The sequence below is a fragment of the Phacochoerus africanus genome, chromosome 3 (genome assembly GCF_016906955.1).
Source record: "Phacochoerus africanus isolate WHEZ1 chromosome 3, ROS_Pafr_v1, whole genome shotgun sequence".
NCBI classification, from domain to species: domain Eukaryota; kingdom Metazoa; phylum Chordata; class Mammalia; order Artiodactyla; family Suidae; genus Phacochoerus; species Phacochoerus africanus.
This window is the reverse complement of record NC_062546.1, coordinates 185522395-185539896: the sequence shown is the minus strand read 5'-3', so window position 1 is coordinate 185539896 and position 17502 is coordinate 185522395. Positions and strand designations below refer to the sequence as shown.

General features: G+C 54.6%; 1 protein-coding gene across 10 annotated transcripts in view; it reads left to right on the top strand.

The window, feature by feature from the left end:
• TNS1 (tensin 1) overlaps window positions 1–17502 on the top strand; it is a 209405-nt gene that overhangs the window by 178780 nt on the left and 13123 nt on the right. For all 10 annotated transcript variants that reach the window (XM_047773462.1, XM_047773460.1, XM_047773459.1 and 7 more), the window contains 4 exons: window positions 8503–8701; window positions 12196–13262; window positions 16344–16430; window positions 17198–17329. In XM_047773462.1, the coding sequence (XP_047629418.1) occupies window positions 8503–8701; window positions 12196–13262; window positions 16344–16430; window positions 17198–17329 (1485 nt within the window). The remainder of the gene's footprint in view (window positions 1–8502; window positions 8702–12195; window positions 13263–16343; window positions 16431–17197; window positions 17330–17502) is intronic.

The window sequence follows — 17502 nt, the reverse complement described above, 5'->3', positions numbered from 1 at the left end:
TGCCTGGGCACATAGCACACCCCCTCCCCAGGACCCTATATCCCCTGGGGATCAGCTGTCACTCCAGATGCTCACAGCCTCTGGGCACGGGTCCAGGTGAGGTCTGTGTCCAGGTGCTAGCATGGTGCCATCTTGCTGACAAAATACCCATCCCCTGGCAGCCTTTCGGCCAGCCTCCCTGGGATACAGCAAGCCCCACCAGAGAGCGGGGATCATCATCCCATTTCCTGGGTGTGCCCCACATTTATAGCTCAGAGCATGGTTTCTCAGCCTTGGCACTGCTGCCATCTGGGGCCAGACAATTCTTAATTGTAGGGCATTGTAGGATGTTTCTTAGCATCCCTGGCCTTTCCTGTTACTATGAGCCAGTAGACACCCCCCCCACACACACACACACACTCATGACAATCAAAATGTCTCCAACATAGCAAATATAGAGGGGATAATTGCTCCTGGTCCAGAGCCACTGTCTTAGGGCCACCAGTTGCCCTCTTGAAGCCTTTGCCTGGTTCATGTCAATGTAGACGATAGGACCCTGTCTTTCTGGAATCTGGGGTGCCTTTGGGGACTTTGGAAAGTCTATGGCCCCCTCCCATTGGTGGGACCCCCACCACACACAGGGAGACATGTCGGAATACCCATGCACAGAATTGTGTCATTTCAAAGAATTAGCACAAAAAAACTAATGGAAGAAAAAGTGTTAAGCATGCCTGTCTCCTGGATTAACCTCTGATTAGATGAACTCCGCATCGCACACGGGGAGGCAGAGAGGGAGCATAATCTGGTTGAAGGCCTTTAGTTTATCAGGAGAAGAATTCAAATGATTACCCAGAGCAGTAGGTGAGATGAGGGGTGCTGGCCTGGGGAGCCTCGGCATCCGTGTCCCCATCTTCACCCAAGGGGCTTGGATGAAGTGAGCGCGGAGGTGCCTTTCAGCTCTGTGTTGGATGTTCTGACTTTCCACCTGGGCCCTGGTTCTCTGTGGCCTGGTTTCTTTAAAGACTCTGTCTGGTTTCTTAGGCGCACTTTCCACTTTCCTTTGTGTTCACTGCCTTGATTTTCTGTCCCCTAAGTGGGCATGGGCTGTGCCCCCCTGAATCTGCTATCACCCATGTGAGATAGCTAGAGTTTCCCATAAGGCTTTGCCCACTCCTAGCCAGCCAGAGTTGGGGCAGCCACGCCAGCCTGCCTGTGGGGTGCAGATCAAGGTAGCCCCCCAGCAGCAAATCCCAGAGTGGGGTGAGCATGCCCCTGGCTGCTGCCCCCCATCCAGGCCAGCCTTTTACCTGGGGAGAGGACTCCCCCAGGTTGCAGGTTGACTGCTGGTTCCCGACAGGAGTCTAGAATCAGCCAGGGCCCAGGGCCAGTGTGCTGTGTTTCAGGTGCCCCCACCACGCAGGAGGCTCACAGCTGTCCTCGTGGTTGCTGATCTCCACAGACTGGTGGGACCTCAAACACTCTCCAGTGGGAAGGTCTGAGGGTGACAGGCCCCGGCTGTGTGTTTCCCACTTTGGGTGACATTTCAGAGGAGTGACCATCAATAGAACAGAACTGACACTGGTCCCTTGGGCCTTAGGTGTGAATCTCAATTACATATTGAGCTAAGTACTCCTAAGGGAAGGGATACAGGCCCCCGGGCTCTCTGACCCTCCTCCATCTGACCTGGAGTTCTCAGAGGAAGGGTCTCAGGCGTCACCTCTGCCACACCCATCATTTTCATCACCGTGGAGCTGAGGTCCATGGTGTGGGGTGACAGTGGCCCATCTGCCCAAAGTCCCAGTTAAGAGGCAGCAGGGCTGAGAATGGACTCACTGGTCTCCTCTCTCCTAGTCAAGTGGCTGTTTCAAAGCTCTCCTTCTGCCTCCAGGCGCTGTGCCCTGAGATTCCAGCGTGGGGGTCAGAATTACTGTTGTGGCCTGGGGGGTGGGTGGGCGTGGGGGCCAGGGGCAAGACTGGGGGAAGCCAGTCCCATTTATCCTGACTCATGCATCACCTCCTAGGGTCAGACTAAAGCACATTCTTTGCGGAACCTCTGAAGTGCTGCTTCATTTCCTTACTGATACTTTGATGGGAAATTCAGAAAAAGATGCCTGTGAGGAAAAATAATCAGAGGCAGACTCATTCAGCTAGGGGAAAGAAAGACTTAGGGGAGTCTGCTCATTTCATGGTACAATACTAAATGCTTTCCATTCATTCGTTCTATCATTCGCCAATTCATGTATGCATTCAGTAAATATTTTATGTGCCTACTGTGTGCCAGTCACTCTGGGGATATAGTGACAAGCAGTACTGTGGTTCCTAATCTCATGGAGCAAATGCAGGAACAGGCGCCAGAATGAAATTATCCCTGAAAATGACATACTGAGACAAGTGCTCCAAAAGGGAAGGGATGCAGTTTTATGAGACCCTGGCTGAAGAATTAAAATGCAAGGGTGAGTGTCATTAACTCTTTGATGCTGGGATGGGAGAAGAACATTCCATGTAGAAGTAAAGAGCATGTGCAAAGGTCCTGGGGTGGGAAGAGCAGAGTGTTTTTTTCCAGGAACTGCCAAGTCCAAGAAGTGAGAGCAAGGGGGAGCTGGAGTCTGGAGCAAGGGGGAGTATGGCACAGATTGAGGGTCAGTAGGCAGGGGCGGGACCACGTGGGGTCCCTGTCACATCATCTTGTTTAATAATCACAGAGCACTGAGAAGGCGGTAGGAACCCCAGTTTGCTGATCAGGAGGATGGCTGAGAGCCGATGCCTGATCAGCAGGTGGAGGCTGCCCCTTTCTGTGTGATTACATGGGGCTGCACCTCTAAACATAAGCAGTGTCTCTACTGGGCACGGGGACTGGGGACTCCTCTCCATGAAGGAAGGAGAGGAAGAGAGCCTGCAGCAATAGACACTTGAGGTCAACATCAAGGATGTTGTCACAGTGGTCAATCAGGGAAAGAAACTGCTGAAACTTCTTCCTGGAGGCACGACAATGGGGAGCATTCAGCTTAGGTTCTGCCCAGATGATTAGATGGGGGCAAATCTGGCACAAGGGAAAACAGTGGACTAGAACTGGCCCCTCTGGGGATCCTTCCTTTTCTCAGATCTTGGTGGCAGGTATACTGTGGCTTCTGGGTATTTCAGGGCAGTGCTGTACAATGCATATTATTTATTTTTGCTTTTTTTAAAGGGCTGCACACGAGGCATGTGGAAGTTCCCAGGCTAGGGGTTGAACTGGAGCTGCTGACTTATGCCACAGCCACAGCAATGCCAGATCCAAGCCGCATCTTCGACCTACACCACAGCTCACGGCAATGCCGGATCCTTAACCTACTGAGCGAGGCCAGGGATCGAACTCACATCCTCATGGATACTAGTCGGATCCGTTTCCACTGTGCCACAATGGGAACTCCCAACACAGATTTATTGAGCACCCACTCTATGCCAGGTCCTCTGCTGGGCATGAGGGCATACAGATGAGTGAGACAGCCTGGTAAGGACATATCTCAGTATAAGTGTTGAGCAGGGCAGGAAGAATAGAATGTGACAGGATCTTGGAGAAGGGCTGCATGACCCAGTCTCCAAGTTTGAAATTCTAACTTTTGAGCTCCTGGATTGAGACACAGGGATTTTACTTCTTTCCTCTTTCCTCCCCATGTCTTCCTTTGACTTGGAGTGGACAGGCAGGCCCTTTCTCTCCAGGCAAAAACCTGTGCTGGGAGGAAAATGCACTCCTGGATATGGGTGAAACGCTGATGGGGGGGCCCCAGTCACTGATGGGGCCAAGACCCCCTCTCAGTCTCAAGTTCAGCTGCTCTCAGCCTCCAGCGACCACTTGGAATGGGTTTGGGCTCCTGGAATGTTTGACATGAAGCACCCTCCCTGGCCCCACCTCTCCTGCCCTTCCCAGTTCCTGCTGCCTCTGGGTGCAGCTGCTCCAGGATTGGCGGAGAGGAGGAAAACAGCAGGAGAGAGGGCAGAGGGAGGCAGGCACAAGCACGGCTCGGGCACAGGAGGGTGACAGTGGGGCTGCTTAAAAACTGGCTTTGGAGTTACCAAGAAAGGATTAGAAGGGGCTTTCCCGTTTTTCATCACTTGGTCCTGGCTGGGCAGGTGGGTATTTTCATTCCCGTTTTACAGATGAAGAAACTGAGTCCCAGAAAGGTTCAGCAGTCAGTCCCCTGGAGTAAGTGAAAGAGAGAGGAGTGCATAGGTTGTATGTTGTACTGATGTGGGGAGGAGAGAGGGATGGCAGGAGTAGATAGGAAAAGGGGGCATTTTTTTTTTTCTTTTTACAGCCACACCTGTGGCACATGGAAGTTCCCACACTAGGGGTCGAATCGGAGCTGCAACTGCCAGCCAACATGGCAGCCACAGCAATAGCAACACCAGATCTGCTCTGCATCTGCAATCTACGCTGCAGCTTGCGGCAAAGCCAGATCCTTAGTCTACTGAGCGGGGCCAGGGATTGAACCTGCATCCTCAGGGATACTAGTAGGTTCTTAACCTACTGAGTCATAGTGGGAGCTTCAAGGGGGCATTTTCAATATGGAAACCTGAGTCTGAAAACTTGGGGAAACATTTTTTTGACCCCCTAGAGTTGGTTTTGAACAGTTCTGGAGGTGGACTCATATCTTCCCAAGGGTCCCTCCTGTTCTGGGTTCAGGAGGGGCAGAGACTGAAGGCATCTCCCCCCTGATTTGAGCAGGAAGGGGTGGCAGGCCAGCCCACAAAGGGAGGGGGTAGAGGTGGACAAAGGTGAGGGCAGGGCCGGGCGGGCGGGTTCTGAAATCCACAGGCTGCCAGCCCCAGAGCAAAGCCCCTGGGCTGGGTGGCTCCCTGTACTCCCAGGGCTGTTGACTGCCATCTTGGTGGGAACCTGGTACTTCTGCTTGGGTAAGTTGGTCCTGTCCCCAGGTGCAGCCGCTGAAGCCTCCTCTGAGGCTTAGGATCTGATGGGGGTGGGAACAGGGCTGATGAGGCTGATGCCTTAATGTGTTGATGCTAGAGCCACCGCAGGATTTCTAACTTCTCCAGCTTCCTGATGTCCTGTCCCATCCGTGTTCTGGGCAGACTATACTTAGGTTCCTGGCCTTGTGCTCAGGCCACTGCACTTGGGCCAGAAGGAGTGAGAGGGGCTGCAGCCTTGAATAATGGCAAACAGAGCAGATGGGAGTTAGTATCTGTGGTCCCGGGCTTGGCTCTGCCCTGACTACGGCCAGGGTGGCGTGGCCCATCTGACCTCGGGTTTCTGCTCATAAAAGCGGCACGTGTACTTTTGTTCACATGGGCTGGGTGCTTACCCAGGAATGGAGTTGGTATCTAAGTTGTGAGTTGCTCACCCACTGTGTGGGTCTGGTACTGGCAGGAAACAGATGGTTCATTCCAGTGGGGCAACTGAGGAGAGTTTAATGGACTCCTTGGAAAGTCTGGGCAAACTGGCACAGGCTGGTAAAGCGCCCCTGGCAGGAGGAAGATGCTACCTGCACACCAGGCCTGCAGGAACCAGGAGGGGCTGGAGGAGGGGGCCCCCAACAGAAGCCAGGGTCTTGGATGGAGGGCTGCAGCCCTGGCATGTTGACCTTCTCTTGCCCTCCCTCCCTCCTTCTCTCTCACCCCCTGCTAGTTCCCCCTGCCAGCCAGCGGCTGGTCAAAGTCAAAGCCATCTGGAGCCGTGAGCCCGGGGGTCCAGGGGACGCAGTCAGTAAATGCTGGGCTGCTGGGCCACGGAGCGGGGGACATCAGCCAGTGGGAGAAGGGCACAGACTTCAGGTGTCCACATGTGTTTTAGTTTGAACTTTAGGGGTCAGCAGAAATTCAAGGGGAGGAGAAAAATAAATGTGTGCCTTAGGACTTAGTCATTGGGCAGCTCTGTCTGGGTGGCCTGAAGGGTAAACTAGCATCTGCTAGTTTGTGGGACAGACACTTACAGAGGACTTGCTGTGTGCCAGCTGCTGTGAATACAGATCGACAAGGAACCGAAGTGGGGCCAGGGAGCAGGTGGACCCCCTTGCCATCTCTGGGTGGCAGAGAAGGGTGCCGAGTGCTGTGAGCACCCAGGTAAAGCCGAGAGAACCTGGAGGGGTCCAGGAAGAGTTTTCAGAGAGTGACCCCAGGCAGTGAGGGGTGGGCAGGGGTGTGGGGGTGGGCTCTGGCCTTGGGTCTCAATTGCTATTTTTGTGGGAGTGAGGCCCTGTCTGATGGTCCCTTCTGTTAAACTGGGTTACCCCAGGGCATGGAGTGCACTCCCCACCCCCTGCCACCACCAAGGCTAAAGACCCTGAAACTCTCAGCTCCCCATTTTTCAGCTGGCCACATGTGCAGGACCAAAGAGCAGGCTCTGGGCCACACCACCTAGGTTCCCAGGCCTACTCTGCCATGTGCTTCTATGTGATCTCGGCAAGAGACGTTCTCCAAATCCTACTTTCCTCCTAGAGTTTTTTGCTATTTTTACCATTACTAATAGCCCCACGGAGCTGGGTCTTCTCTGGCTGATGGGCTGGAGTTCTGGGGAGCGGCCAGCTCTGGGTGTGCCCTGAGGCTGTGGCCCCTCTCTAGGTCCCCCAGAGCCAGCACTGAGAGTCCGGAGATGGTAGCCATGGCTACCGATGGGCTGTGTGTTTTGAGACAAATTGCTCCACCTCTCTGGGCTGAGGAGACAGGTTATATCAGGAGCCAGCAAACAGGGCCGCATCCAGCCTGCTGCCTATTTTTGTAAGGAAAATTTTATTGCAACAGCCTTGCTCAATGCTTTATGTACTGTCTGTGGCTGCTTTTGTGATACAACGGCCGAACTGAGTAGTCGTGAGAGATTGGCCCTCTAAGTCAGTCTTAGAGCCAGTCTCTCTCTCTTTTTTTTTTTTGCAAAAAGTGTGCTGCCCTGGGTCAGGGGGCCTCTGCAACATCTCCTGCTCCAGTGGGGCCTCAGGCTTGGGTGGCATGAAATCATTGCCTTTAAGTGGATGTGCCTTGGGGCTTCTATGAGGTGGGTGGGTGGCCTGGCCTGGTTGGCGGAGGTTTTTGAGGAGGCCTTACTGACCTCCGCCTACACGGACTCCATCATTGGGTGCTGTGGTGGCTGGTTCCATGCCACCCCATGCTCAGGCCCACATCTGTCCCTTTGCAGACATCTTGCCCCAGGCTTAGCCACAGTGGCTGCTGTTGGTTAAGGGGAACTCTGCATGGAAACTGAAAGACACATTGGCAGCTTCTGGCTGGAGTTGTACGCAGACCCCTGGCTGCAGGCCTCCTCTGTGAAGGGTCCTGCTCTGAAGGACAGTCCTCTCCCAGTGTCCAGAGGCGTCTGGGCCTGGATGCAGAATGTCAGGCCTGGAAGTCACCTCAGACACCAGGGCCCGTGACAGGCCTCTAACACCCTGGTGATTAGGCTCCATCCAAAGCCAGGTTTTCTTGGGCTGAGGGGTGGAGACTGCTCTCTGACCCAGTGGTTGGCACAGTCCTGGCAGCAAAAGCCCTGGGGCTGCACCCCCACCCCCCAGCGCTGCACAGACTCGGTGGTTCTTCCATTTCTCAGGCTGCTTTCAGCGGATGCCCTCATTGTGGGCAGAGGGTGGGTGTGTGTGCTCAGATCACATCCCTCCCGGGACGTCCTCAGGGATGGTGCCAGGTTTGGAGGTGATAGGAACGTCATCGATCCCTGATCCTGTCCCTGGGGAAGCCAAGAGTGCCCTGCTGCTTCTTCCTGGTTGATAGCGAGTTAGTTGGGGGCTGGCATCGGAGACCAGGGGAGCGGGGATGGTCCAGAGAAAAGCTGGGTCCTGGCTCTGCCTGCAGCCACTTCAGTCTCGGGGCGTCAGTGTCCCCATCTGCAGAATGATCTTTCTGGCACGCCCCCCTCCCCCCGCCCTCCGCCCCAGGCCATTCTGAGCACCAAGCAGGATAATGACCTCAGTCCCGGGAGGAATGCTAAGTGTGTCGAGCAAGGTGGGTGGGTGTGTCTTGGCACGTGGGGGCTGGGCGTGACTCACCCACACAGGCCTGTTGCTGGGCCAGTGAGTCTGTTAATGGATTCAGAGTGTGTGTGTGGGCGGGGGAGCCAGTGTGAACCTCGGCGCTGTCTGGAGGTACAGGGTCAGGCTGGAGCTCAGGGGTCTATGAAGAGCCCAGACTCCAGCAGTGCCTGGGAAGCCTAGAAGGGCCTGGGGGCTTGGGTAGGAGGGTCAAGGAAGAAAAGGAGCAGCTAGAGGGGATGCCAGTGCTGGACGGGCATCCTGGCTCTGTGAGGGAGGATTCTGTGATGGTTGTGTTCTGGGCTCTGTTTCTGAAGCTTCTCAGAACAGGGCCCTGGTGAAAGCTTCCATGAGGGCTCTTGCAGCTTCTCCAAGATGCAGGGAAGAGGGTGGGCAGGGCTGGAAGGAGCCCCAGAGAAGGCCCTTCGCGTGCTTGGCTGTCCTTTGGGGGCTGTCCCCATAGGCCCTGGAGAGGCGGGTTCCTTGGAGGCCAGGTGGGGTCCACACTGCAGCAGCATGCATCCAGGCTCAGTCCCTGTTCTCTCGCCCCTTCCAGAGCCCCGGAGCTATGTCGAGTCGGTGGTGCGGACGGCAGTGGCTGGGCCCCGGACTCAGGACGCCGAGCCCAAGAGCTTTAGTGCCCCAGCTGCCCAGGCCTATGGCCACGAGACACCCCTGAGGAACGGGACCCTGGGAGGCTCCTTTGTCTCCCCCAGCCCCCTGTCCACCAGCAGCCCCATCCTCAGTGCTGACGGGTAAGTGGGGAGGAGGATCCAGGCTTGGGGCAGCACCAGTGAGGCTCTCCTGGGGCAGTCCCAGGAAGTGGACAGGCAGAAGTCACATCCAGGTTTCTGCCCCCTGGGAAGCCAGCTCATCAGGGTGCATGGAGAGAGTGTCCCCTGAATGCCAAGTCCCCGGGGGAGAGGACGAAAGTGGACAAAGTGTAGCCTTTCCCCTCCCCTGAGTTTAAAACTGAGCAAGAGTAATCATTGTATAGTGAGGGCTTCCTGTGTGCCAGCCCTTTTGCTCAATGCTTTCTCTTCACTCCTGGCAGCAATCCTGTGAGGTAAGTGCTGTAATATTCCCACTTCTCAGAAGAGGAAACTGAGGCACAGAGAGAGGAAGTAGCTTGTTCGAGGTCTTGCAGCTAAACAGTAGCGGAGATAAGATTCAGACCAAAGTTGTCTGGCTCTGGAGCCCACACCTCTATCTTCCCAGACCTGCGTCACAGCGCCTGCCTGTCACAGAGTGACAGTCAGATGTGATCAAAGCGGATGTGTAAGCGAAGAGCTGGGAGCTGAGAGCAAGAGGCCGTTATTTCTGGCTCAGGCTGCAGAGAGGATCTCTGGGGGCTGGAAGTATTTGCGCTGAGCCCAGAAGGATGGGTGGGGGTTGAAAGGTGAGGGGGGAGGGAGAGGACCTTCCAGAAGGACAGCACAGCTAGGACAGCTCGGGGTGGAGGTGTTGGGATGGGGATTGAGGGGTCGCAGCAGCTGCAGAAGAGGGAGTCACCGTAGGGTTGGAGGAGGGATGTCTTGGTGGATGGGCCGCTGGGGTTCCGAGGGGTTCAGACAGAGGAAAGCCCACAATTTCCCAGAAAGGGAGGCCCCCGTGTTTGGGGGTGCAGTGAGAAGCTGCCTGCCTGGAGGTGGAGTGGAGGCTTGAGGATGGGGAGACAGGAAGACTGCATAGGAGAGTGGCCTTGAGATCAGGCCAGTCAGGGCCAAGCATGCCAGGCAGGGGAGGAGGCCCCAGCCAGCCCGCCCTGGCCGAAACTGGCCCCCAGAACGGGGGACCACCTCATCATTCCTTCATGTCTGCTCCCCTTCCCAGCCTGGGCCCCCCTGGGACCCAGAAGCTATGCAGCCACCTCTTCACACTGTCACAGGCAGGGGTGGGCGGAGCTTGCTGTGTACCTGCGCTGGCCCAGGGCAGCGGGCCCCCTCCCAGGTCAGGGTGGGTAAGGTTGGGAGCAGAGGCAGTTTTCTTCTGGAGTCGAAGAATTCTGAAACTTCAGGCCATGCATGCACCCCCAGTCCCCCTGGCTCCCTCCCGGGCCCCTAGACGGCTCCATTTTTTGGAAGGTCTGCCTCTGGGCAGAAGCTCCATTCTTCTTGGAAAGGAAAGGAAAAGAGATTTTCTACACCTGTCCAGCCACCATTGCTGATGTGCGGGGAGTCCTGATTTTTTAAGTTTTCACTGTTTCTTACTCAAATTCCTCCTGCGATAGGACTCAGGAAGCTAGCTTCTCCTCCAGGATTAATCATCTGCAACTCTGTTTCTGTGTCCTCAGGGCCCCCTGCTAGGCCTGACACCCCCTCCCACTCCTCAGAACCCAGGCAGTTCTGTACAGAAGTGGTGCTCCACTCTGGCCCCTTTTAAGATGCAATAGACTTTGTCCTGGCCTGGCCCCTGACCTCTCTGCCCCTGCCTCTTGCCTGGCCCACCCGCCTCACATCACCCGGGGGACCCGAGCTATCCGACCTGGCCCAGCCTCCAGACTCCTTCCAGACTGCAGCTCCAGGCTTTGGTCCATTGTTTTATGTAAGGCCTTCCCCACGCCAGAGGCCCCTGGTGCAGAGCCTGCCTGCTACCGCCCTGCAGCTGCTGCTTATGCGAGGTCCCTGCCAACCTTCATCTCTCCCGCCATGTCATCGAGGGATGGAAGTTTGGGTCTGGAAGGAATCAGAGTGATCTAACTCATCTCCCTTGCTTTCCACATGGGAAAATGTTAACAAGCAGAATTTTGGTTTCCTGAGTCCCAGGCCATTGCCTGTACCGCTGCACAGACTTGGTCTTAACTTCAGAGGAGAAGCTTTGACTGCAGCTATTCCCCAGGCGCAGTGCCCTCTGAACTGAATTATATTGGTCTTAGAATTGAAAGCGACCTCTGAGCTCATCTAATCCAATCTCCCAGTGGAGGAAATTTCCTCCACAGCATTCAGGTCAAGAGATTGGTCAGCCTCTGCTTAAATGCTCCTAATGATGGGAGTCTCATTACCACTTAAGGCAGTCTGCTCCATCAGAGTGGCCAGATCCAATGGCTAGGAAGCAGACCTTATAATGACCTGAAATCTCCTGTGAGACATCTGCATCTTGGCTTTTTTTTTTTGGAGCTACCCAGGAATGGCACCCAATTACAGCACTCTCAGTGTTTAAAGATGCTGATAGCAGACCTTGGGAAATTGCCCCAAGGCGGGGATACTTCCATTAGGATCAGGATTCAGGCAGTTTGACCCTCTCTGTAGTGTTCAGTTTCTGTGATGCTGGAGGGCACAACAGGAGAGCCACCTTCAGTTTTGATAGAGACCTTGCCCTGACTTGTGGTTGAGGAGTCAGGGTGGTGCATGGGGATACCTGGGCTTTGGAACCAGACACGGCAGAGTTGAAATCCTGATCTTATTTTTTTTTAAGTTATTTATTTACTTTTGCTTTTTAGGGCCACGGCTGCGATATATGGAGGTTCCCTGGCTAGGGTTCGAATCAGAGCTTAAGCTGCTGGCCTACACCACAGCCACAGCAACGCAGGATCTGAGCTGCATCTGCAACCTACACCACAGCTCACGGCAACGCTGGATCCTTAACCCACTGAGCAAGGCCAGGGGTCCAACATGTGTCCTCATGGATGCTAGTCAGATTCATGACCTCCCCTAAATTTTATTGTTTATTAAAGTATAGTTGATTTATAATGTGGTACCAATTTCTGCTGTACAGCGAAGTGACTCCGTCATAAAGATATGTATCTCTGTGTGTATATATGTGTATATATATACATTCTTTTTTACATGTTATGTATACACATTCTTTTAAAAAATATTATCTTCTATCATGGTCTATCCCAGGAGATTGATAGAGTTCCCTGTGCTGTATAGTGGGACCTCATTGCTTATCCATTCTAAATGTAATAGTTTGCATCCACTAACCCCAAACTCCCAGTCCATGCCACTCCCTCCCCCTCCCCCTTAGCAGTCACAGGTCTGTTCTCTTGGTCTGTGACTCTGTTTCTGTTTTGTAGATAGGTTCATTGAAATCCTGATCTTTTGTGAGCTGCATGGTTGTGAGCCTATTGCTTAACCTCTCTGAGCCTCGGTTTTGTCTTCTGATGGTTCCCTAGGGTGACCTATGAAAGCCCTGACCTTCCTGTGCATGTGAGGGGAGCTTTAATTATCATTAAGAGTGGTTGGAGGGAGGGCCGAGGGTTTGCTAACTGCCATCTGCTGACATCTCGACCCACCCCGTCTCTTTCTAGCACTTCAGTGGGGAGTTTCCCGTCAGGGGAGAACGGCGACCCAGGCCCTCGGACACCCACCCAGCCTTTGCTGGATTCTGGCTTCCGCGCCGGCAGCTTGGGCCAGCCCAGCCCTTCAGCTCAGAGAAGCTACCAGAGCTCTTCTCCGATCCCGGCTGCAGGCAGCAGCTACCACAGCCCTGACTACGCACTTCAGCAGTTTGGCTCCCCAGAAAGCCAGTCCCGGTCCCAGTTCAGTGTGGCGGGTGTCCACGCGGTGCCTGGGAGTCCTCAGGCCCGGCACAGGACAGTGGGCACCAACACTCCCCCGAGTCCTGGCTTTGGCCGCCGGGCCGTGAACCCTGGCATGGCTGCCCCTAGCAGCCCCAGTTTGAGCCACCGCCAGGTGATGGGTCCGCCGGGACCAGGTTTCCATGGTAACACAGTCTCTAGCCCCCAGAGCAGTGCAGCGACCACTCCGGGAAGCCCCAGCCTGGGCCGACATCCCGGGGCCCACCAAGTGTCAAGCCTCCATGGCAATGTGGCCACCACTCCAGGGAGCCCCAGCCTGGGCCGGCACCCTGGGGCCCACCAAAGCAACCTGGCCTCCAGTCTCCATGGTAACGCCATCCCTAGCCCCGGAAGCCCCAGCCTGGGCCGTCACTTGGGGGGGTCTGGATCTGTGGTTCCCGGCAGCCCCAGCTTGGACCGGCATGTGGCCTATGGTGGCTACTCCACCCCCGAGGACCGGAGACCCACGCTGTCCCGGCAGAGCAGCGCCTCGGGCTACCAGGCTCCTTCCACACCCTCCTTCCCTGTGTCCCCCGCCTACTACCCGGGCCTGAGCAGCCCCGCCACCTCCCCCTCACCGGATTCAGCAGCCTTCCGACAAGGGAGCCCCACGCCAGCCTTGCCAGAGAAGCGGAGGATGTCCATGGGAGACCGAGCAGGCAGCCTCCCCAACTACGCCACCGTCAATGGGAAGGTGTCCTCCTCGCCTGTCCCCAGTGGCATGTCCAGTCCCAGCGGGGGCAGCACCGTCTCCTTCTCCCACACTCTGCCTGACTTCTCCAAGTGCTCCATGCCAGGTGTGCCATCTCTCCTGTTGGCAGATAAGCCCACCCATTGGGTACCAGTCTGGGTCTCTGTTCTGACATTTCCTTGGCAGACTGATTTCTGGGTCTCAGTTTCCTTATCTGTATAGTGGCAGTTGGAGCATCCTCAGAGTAGATGTGCCGTGGTCATGGCAGCTGTGGGGGCGGTGACGAGGATGTGGATGCAATGGTGCTGTTACAATTGCCATCACCATCGCTGTAGCCACCACCACTTGTGGAGTGCCAGGCTCTGAGCCAAGGACTGTCTCGTCAGCCCTCACGGCCACCTGGCAAATTGGGTATCATTACCCCCATTTTACACATGAGCAAACTGAGGCTTGGAGAGGCTCAGTCATTTGTCCAGGGTCCCACAGTTAATGAATGGTTTCTCATCCAGACCCTTATCACCCTAAAACTTGAACTCTTAAGGCATGATTGGAATGGTCTTCTCCTATTTCTATAAATTGAGGGTTACCGTGGTTTAGCGTAAACTTGAATGTATGCCCTTCAAGCCTGGACCCCCATACCTTTTGCCCACTTACAGCACTGTTCCCACCTTTGGATCCCACCTCACTAATAATAGATCTGGCAGCCAGATGTGATGTGGGACAAAGCTGAGGGGTAGGCATTTTTCCTGGACTCGAGTTTCTCCCAACCCAGCTTCGCGGAAGCCCACTTGGGTTTGCACACTGAATTCTGCACTCATCACCAGAACTGGGTCTATTTTGCTTCCATTCAGAGGGCTTGTGATCTAAACAAAAAGGTCAACGCTTCAGCTGATCTGCAGCTTCTCAGCCAGACCTTGAACTTTACTCTGTGCGGAGTGGCCCTGGAGCCTGGGGGCCCTTGAGGAAGATGCTGAATGTTGCAGGCAGCCCCGCCTCCCAGACCCTCCGTGTGTCCTGCCCTCCCAGGTCCTGCCCTGAGCCTGCCATGCAGCGGCACCTAGGGTGACTCTGCCCGCCCCTGCTTCCTGCTGCCCACCAGAGACATCTGGTTCCCAGCCGCAGTTTTTGGAGGCTGCAAAACTTCTAGGAGTTGGGACATTTCCTGTTTCCCACCATCTTCCCTGCTTAAAATAGCCATGGGAGTCAACACAGGAAGGCACATGGGGCGGCAGCCGCCTCTGACAGCTCATGAGACAGGGCCCGGCAGCCGAGGGGCCTGGGGCTTGGGAGCAGAGAGCGGCGGCTTGCACGGTTGGAAGGCCCGCTGCCTTGTCCAGAGGCCCTTCTCGGTGCACAGCTGCTGGGAAAAGGAGCTGACCTAGCCTCTCACTGTCCTCCAGAGACAGATCCCAGATGCCTAGCAGAGTGTAAATAAGTTGAAATTGACTAAGCGCTGGACTCACAGCCTAACCAGCTCCCTGGTCTGTGCCCTGAAATTTATAGCATCATGAGCCCAGGCTCCTCTGCTCCAGCCTCTCTGCAGAAGGGAGCGAAAATGTGCAGATTTGGAATATATCTTGTTACCTCTTCTCCATCCTTCCTTTTCTTTTCTTTTGTGCCAAAAGATGAAGGAAGAAGTTAGACAATGAGGACCATAAGTCTTAGTACTCAGCCAGGAAGATACGGCGTCACTGGTACTGCACTGGCTGCTGTGCCTTCTTACCTGGAAGGTCTTCCAACAAACTTTTCTGAGGACCATCTGTGTGGCTTGGGCAAGTCGCTCGCCCTCTCTGAACCCCACATTCCTCACCTGTAAACTGAAGTGGTGGGATAAGATGCGTCCGAACTCCAGAACCTAACGTTCTGTGAAAGCACCCCTCGTCTGCAAAGGGCCTGGGGACAGGGGTCTCTGCCAGAGAAGTGGGGTATGTGGCCTCTTAATTCCAGGCCAACCCTTTCCCTCTCTGTCCCAGGCAGGGCAGAGCGATCTTTTTACAGAAGCCAGGCTTTCTGTATGGAGAGTGAGGAGGGAGTGGGAAGAATGGGACAGAAATGCATCTTTCTGCCCCCATCTTCAAGGTCATCCTGATAAAGCCGGGAAATCAAGCCCATGGAGAGAGGGAGAAAGTGGGAGAGAAGCTTCTGGCTCCCTTATCCCAATTCTTCAACTCAGTTCTGTAAATTTTCCGTTCTAGAAGCTTCTATTGTAACTGCATCACGGTTGCACCTTTCCTCTGCCTCATTTCTTTCCTCATTCTTCACAGGTGTGCTTCCCAAGTACACTCCTCAGTAAACACCCTGCAGGCAAATCTTAGGGCTTCATAATCTTTTTCCTGTTGAACTTGATCTATGACAGTTGACAACAGAAGTGGTCCTAGAAAGACTGCAATGAGATTTTGGGGTTTGATTACCTATCAGCATTTGTGAGGTTTAAGGAAAGTAGTGATTACAGGGACGATTATAGTGGATGACTGTTGCTGGGGCCACTGATGCAGTAGAGAAGGATGCTCAAAGGTTTCCTCTTCCTCTGCTAGAGGAAGGGGGAGGCAGGGTGGAGTAGGGCTCTCACTGGTTTGGTGAGAACACTGTTCAGACTCTTCTCACGAAGGCTTGACACTATCTCACCACAGTTGTCAGAAGACAAGGAGAGGATGAGAAAGCCGCTTGAGACCGATTCCAGCAGTGCTCCGATGGTGTGTGAGCAGACTTGTGTGTTCATTTCCTAGGTCAGCCGTAACACAGTACCACACACTTGGTGGCCTGAGACAGCAGGAACTTATTCTCTCATAGTAGCTGAAGCTGGAAGTTCAAAATCAAGGTGTTAGCAGGACTGGTTCCTTCTGGAGCCTCCAGGGGAGAATCTTTTGCAGCCTTTTCCTTAGCTTCGTGTGGTCGCTGGCAGTCTTGGGGTCCCTTTGCTTGTAGCTGCATCTCCCAGTCCCTGCTTCCACCTTCACATGCTTCTGTTCCTGTGCGTCTCCCTGTCCCTTTCCCTCTTCCTGTAAGAACACCAGTCGGATTGGGATCTGCTCTAATCCAGCATGACTGCATCTTAACTTGGTTACATCTGCAAAGACTCTACATCCAAATAAGTTTCTGTTCACAGGAACCGGGGCTTGAACCTCAACGGACCCTTTTGGAGGACAATTCAACCATAACCCTTTCCTTTCCTCTCCTCCTCCTGCAGACAACAGCCCTGAGACACGGGCGAAGGTGAAGTTTGTCCAGGACACTTCCAAGTATTGGTACAAGCCCGAGATCTCCAGGGAGCAGGGTGAGTGCTGGGTGGTGCTGAAGGGCCTGGGTCCATCTGAGCTCGCAGCTGGCAACTGTCCACCAGGGCTTCCCAGGGCAAGGGACGCAAGCAGACTCACTCTTCTTGGCAGGAGGTGGTGGTCACAGAGGGGCTGGGACCAAGGTTAGGCAATAAGAGATACCTTACTTTTACCGGAAGAGTATAGGCAGTGGTTGGTTGTAGCCCTTTCCTTAAAAGCATCAAAGTCTTGGTTTTCTAGGACAAAGTAAAAGGCTGGCCAAGACAGTGTGAAACCTTAGCTTTCTATCTGCATGATGTGGGAGACTTTTGCACCTTTTTCAGAAAAAAAGCAAAGTTGGGATGTGTCGGGGTGGAGACGAGAGGCCCCAGCCCCTAAGGAAAGTCCCATGTGGATGTAGGGCGGGGGAACTCCTGGCCGAGGCAGGTCTGCGCTGCTGCCTGTTTTGGTAAATACGGTTTTATCAGAACAACCATATCTATTCCTTTATGCACTGTCTGGGCTGCTTTGGTGCTGTGATGGCAGTGATGAGTAGTTGCAGCTGATGCTGCATGGCCTGCAAAGCCTGCAGCATTCACTTTCTGGCTCTTGGCAGAAAAACTTTGCTGACTCTAGTGCGGGAGAGTGTTTACGTTTTAACTTGAAGGAATCTCGTCTCACCTGGGAAAGAATGAGGTTTGGGGTCTGATGAGCTTTAGCGAAGCCAGTGCCTCAATGTCTCATGTCCTCTTCTCTCCACTCCACCCCTCCCCCCACCCCGATTCAGCCATCGCCCTTCTCAAGGACCAGGAGCCAGGGGCTTTCATCATCCGTGACAGTCACTCCTTCCGAGGAGCCTATGGGCTAGCCATGAAGGTGTCTTCGCCCCCTCCGACTATCATGCAGCAGAATAAAAAAGGTAACACTGGCTGCTCCAGCAGGGCCTCAGGACTGGGCGGTCCCTAGAGTCTCTTTAGGCCCTGAGCTGCTGGACACACCCGGGACAGGGGCTGGGGTGCTGGACAGGTCTCTAATTCTCACGGGAGTTGGTCCCTACTGAGCGGACTCTTCAGAAGGGCGGGTCTTAGGCTT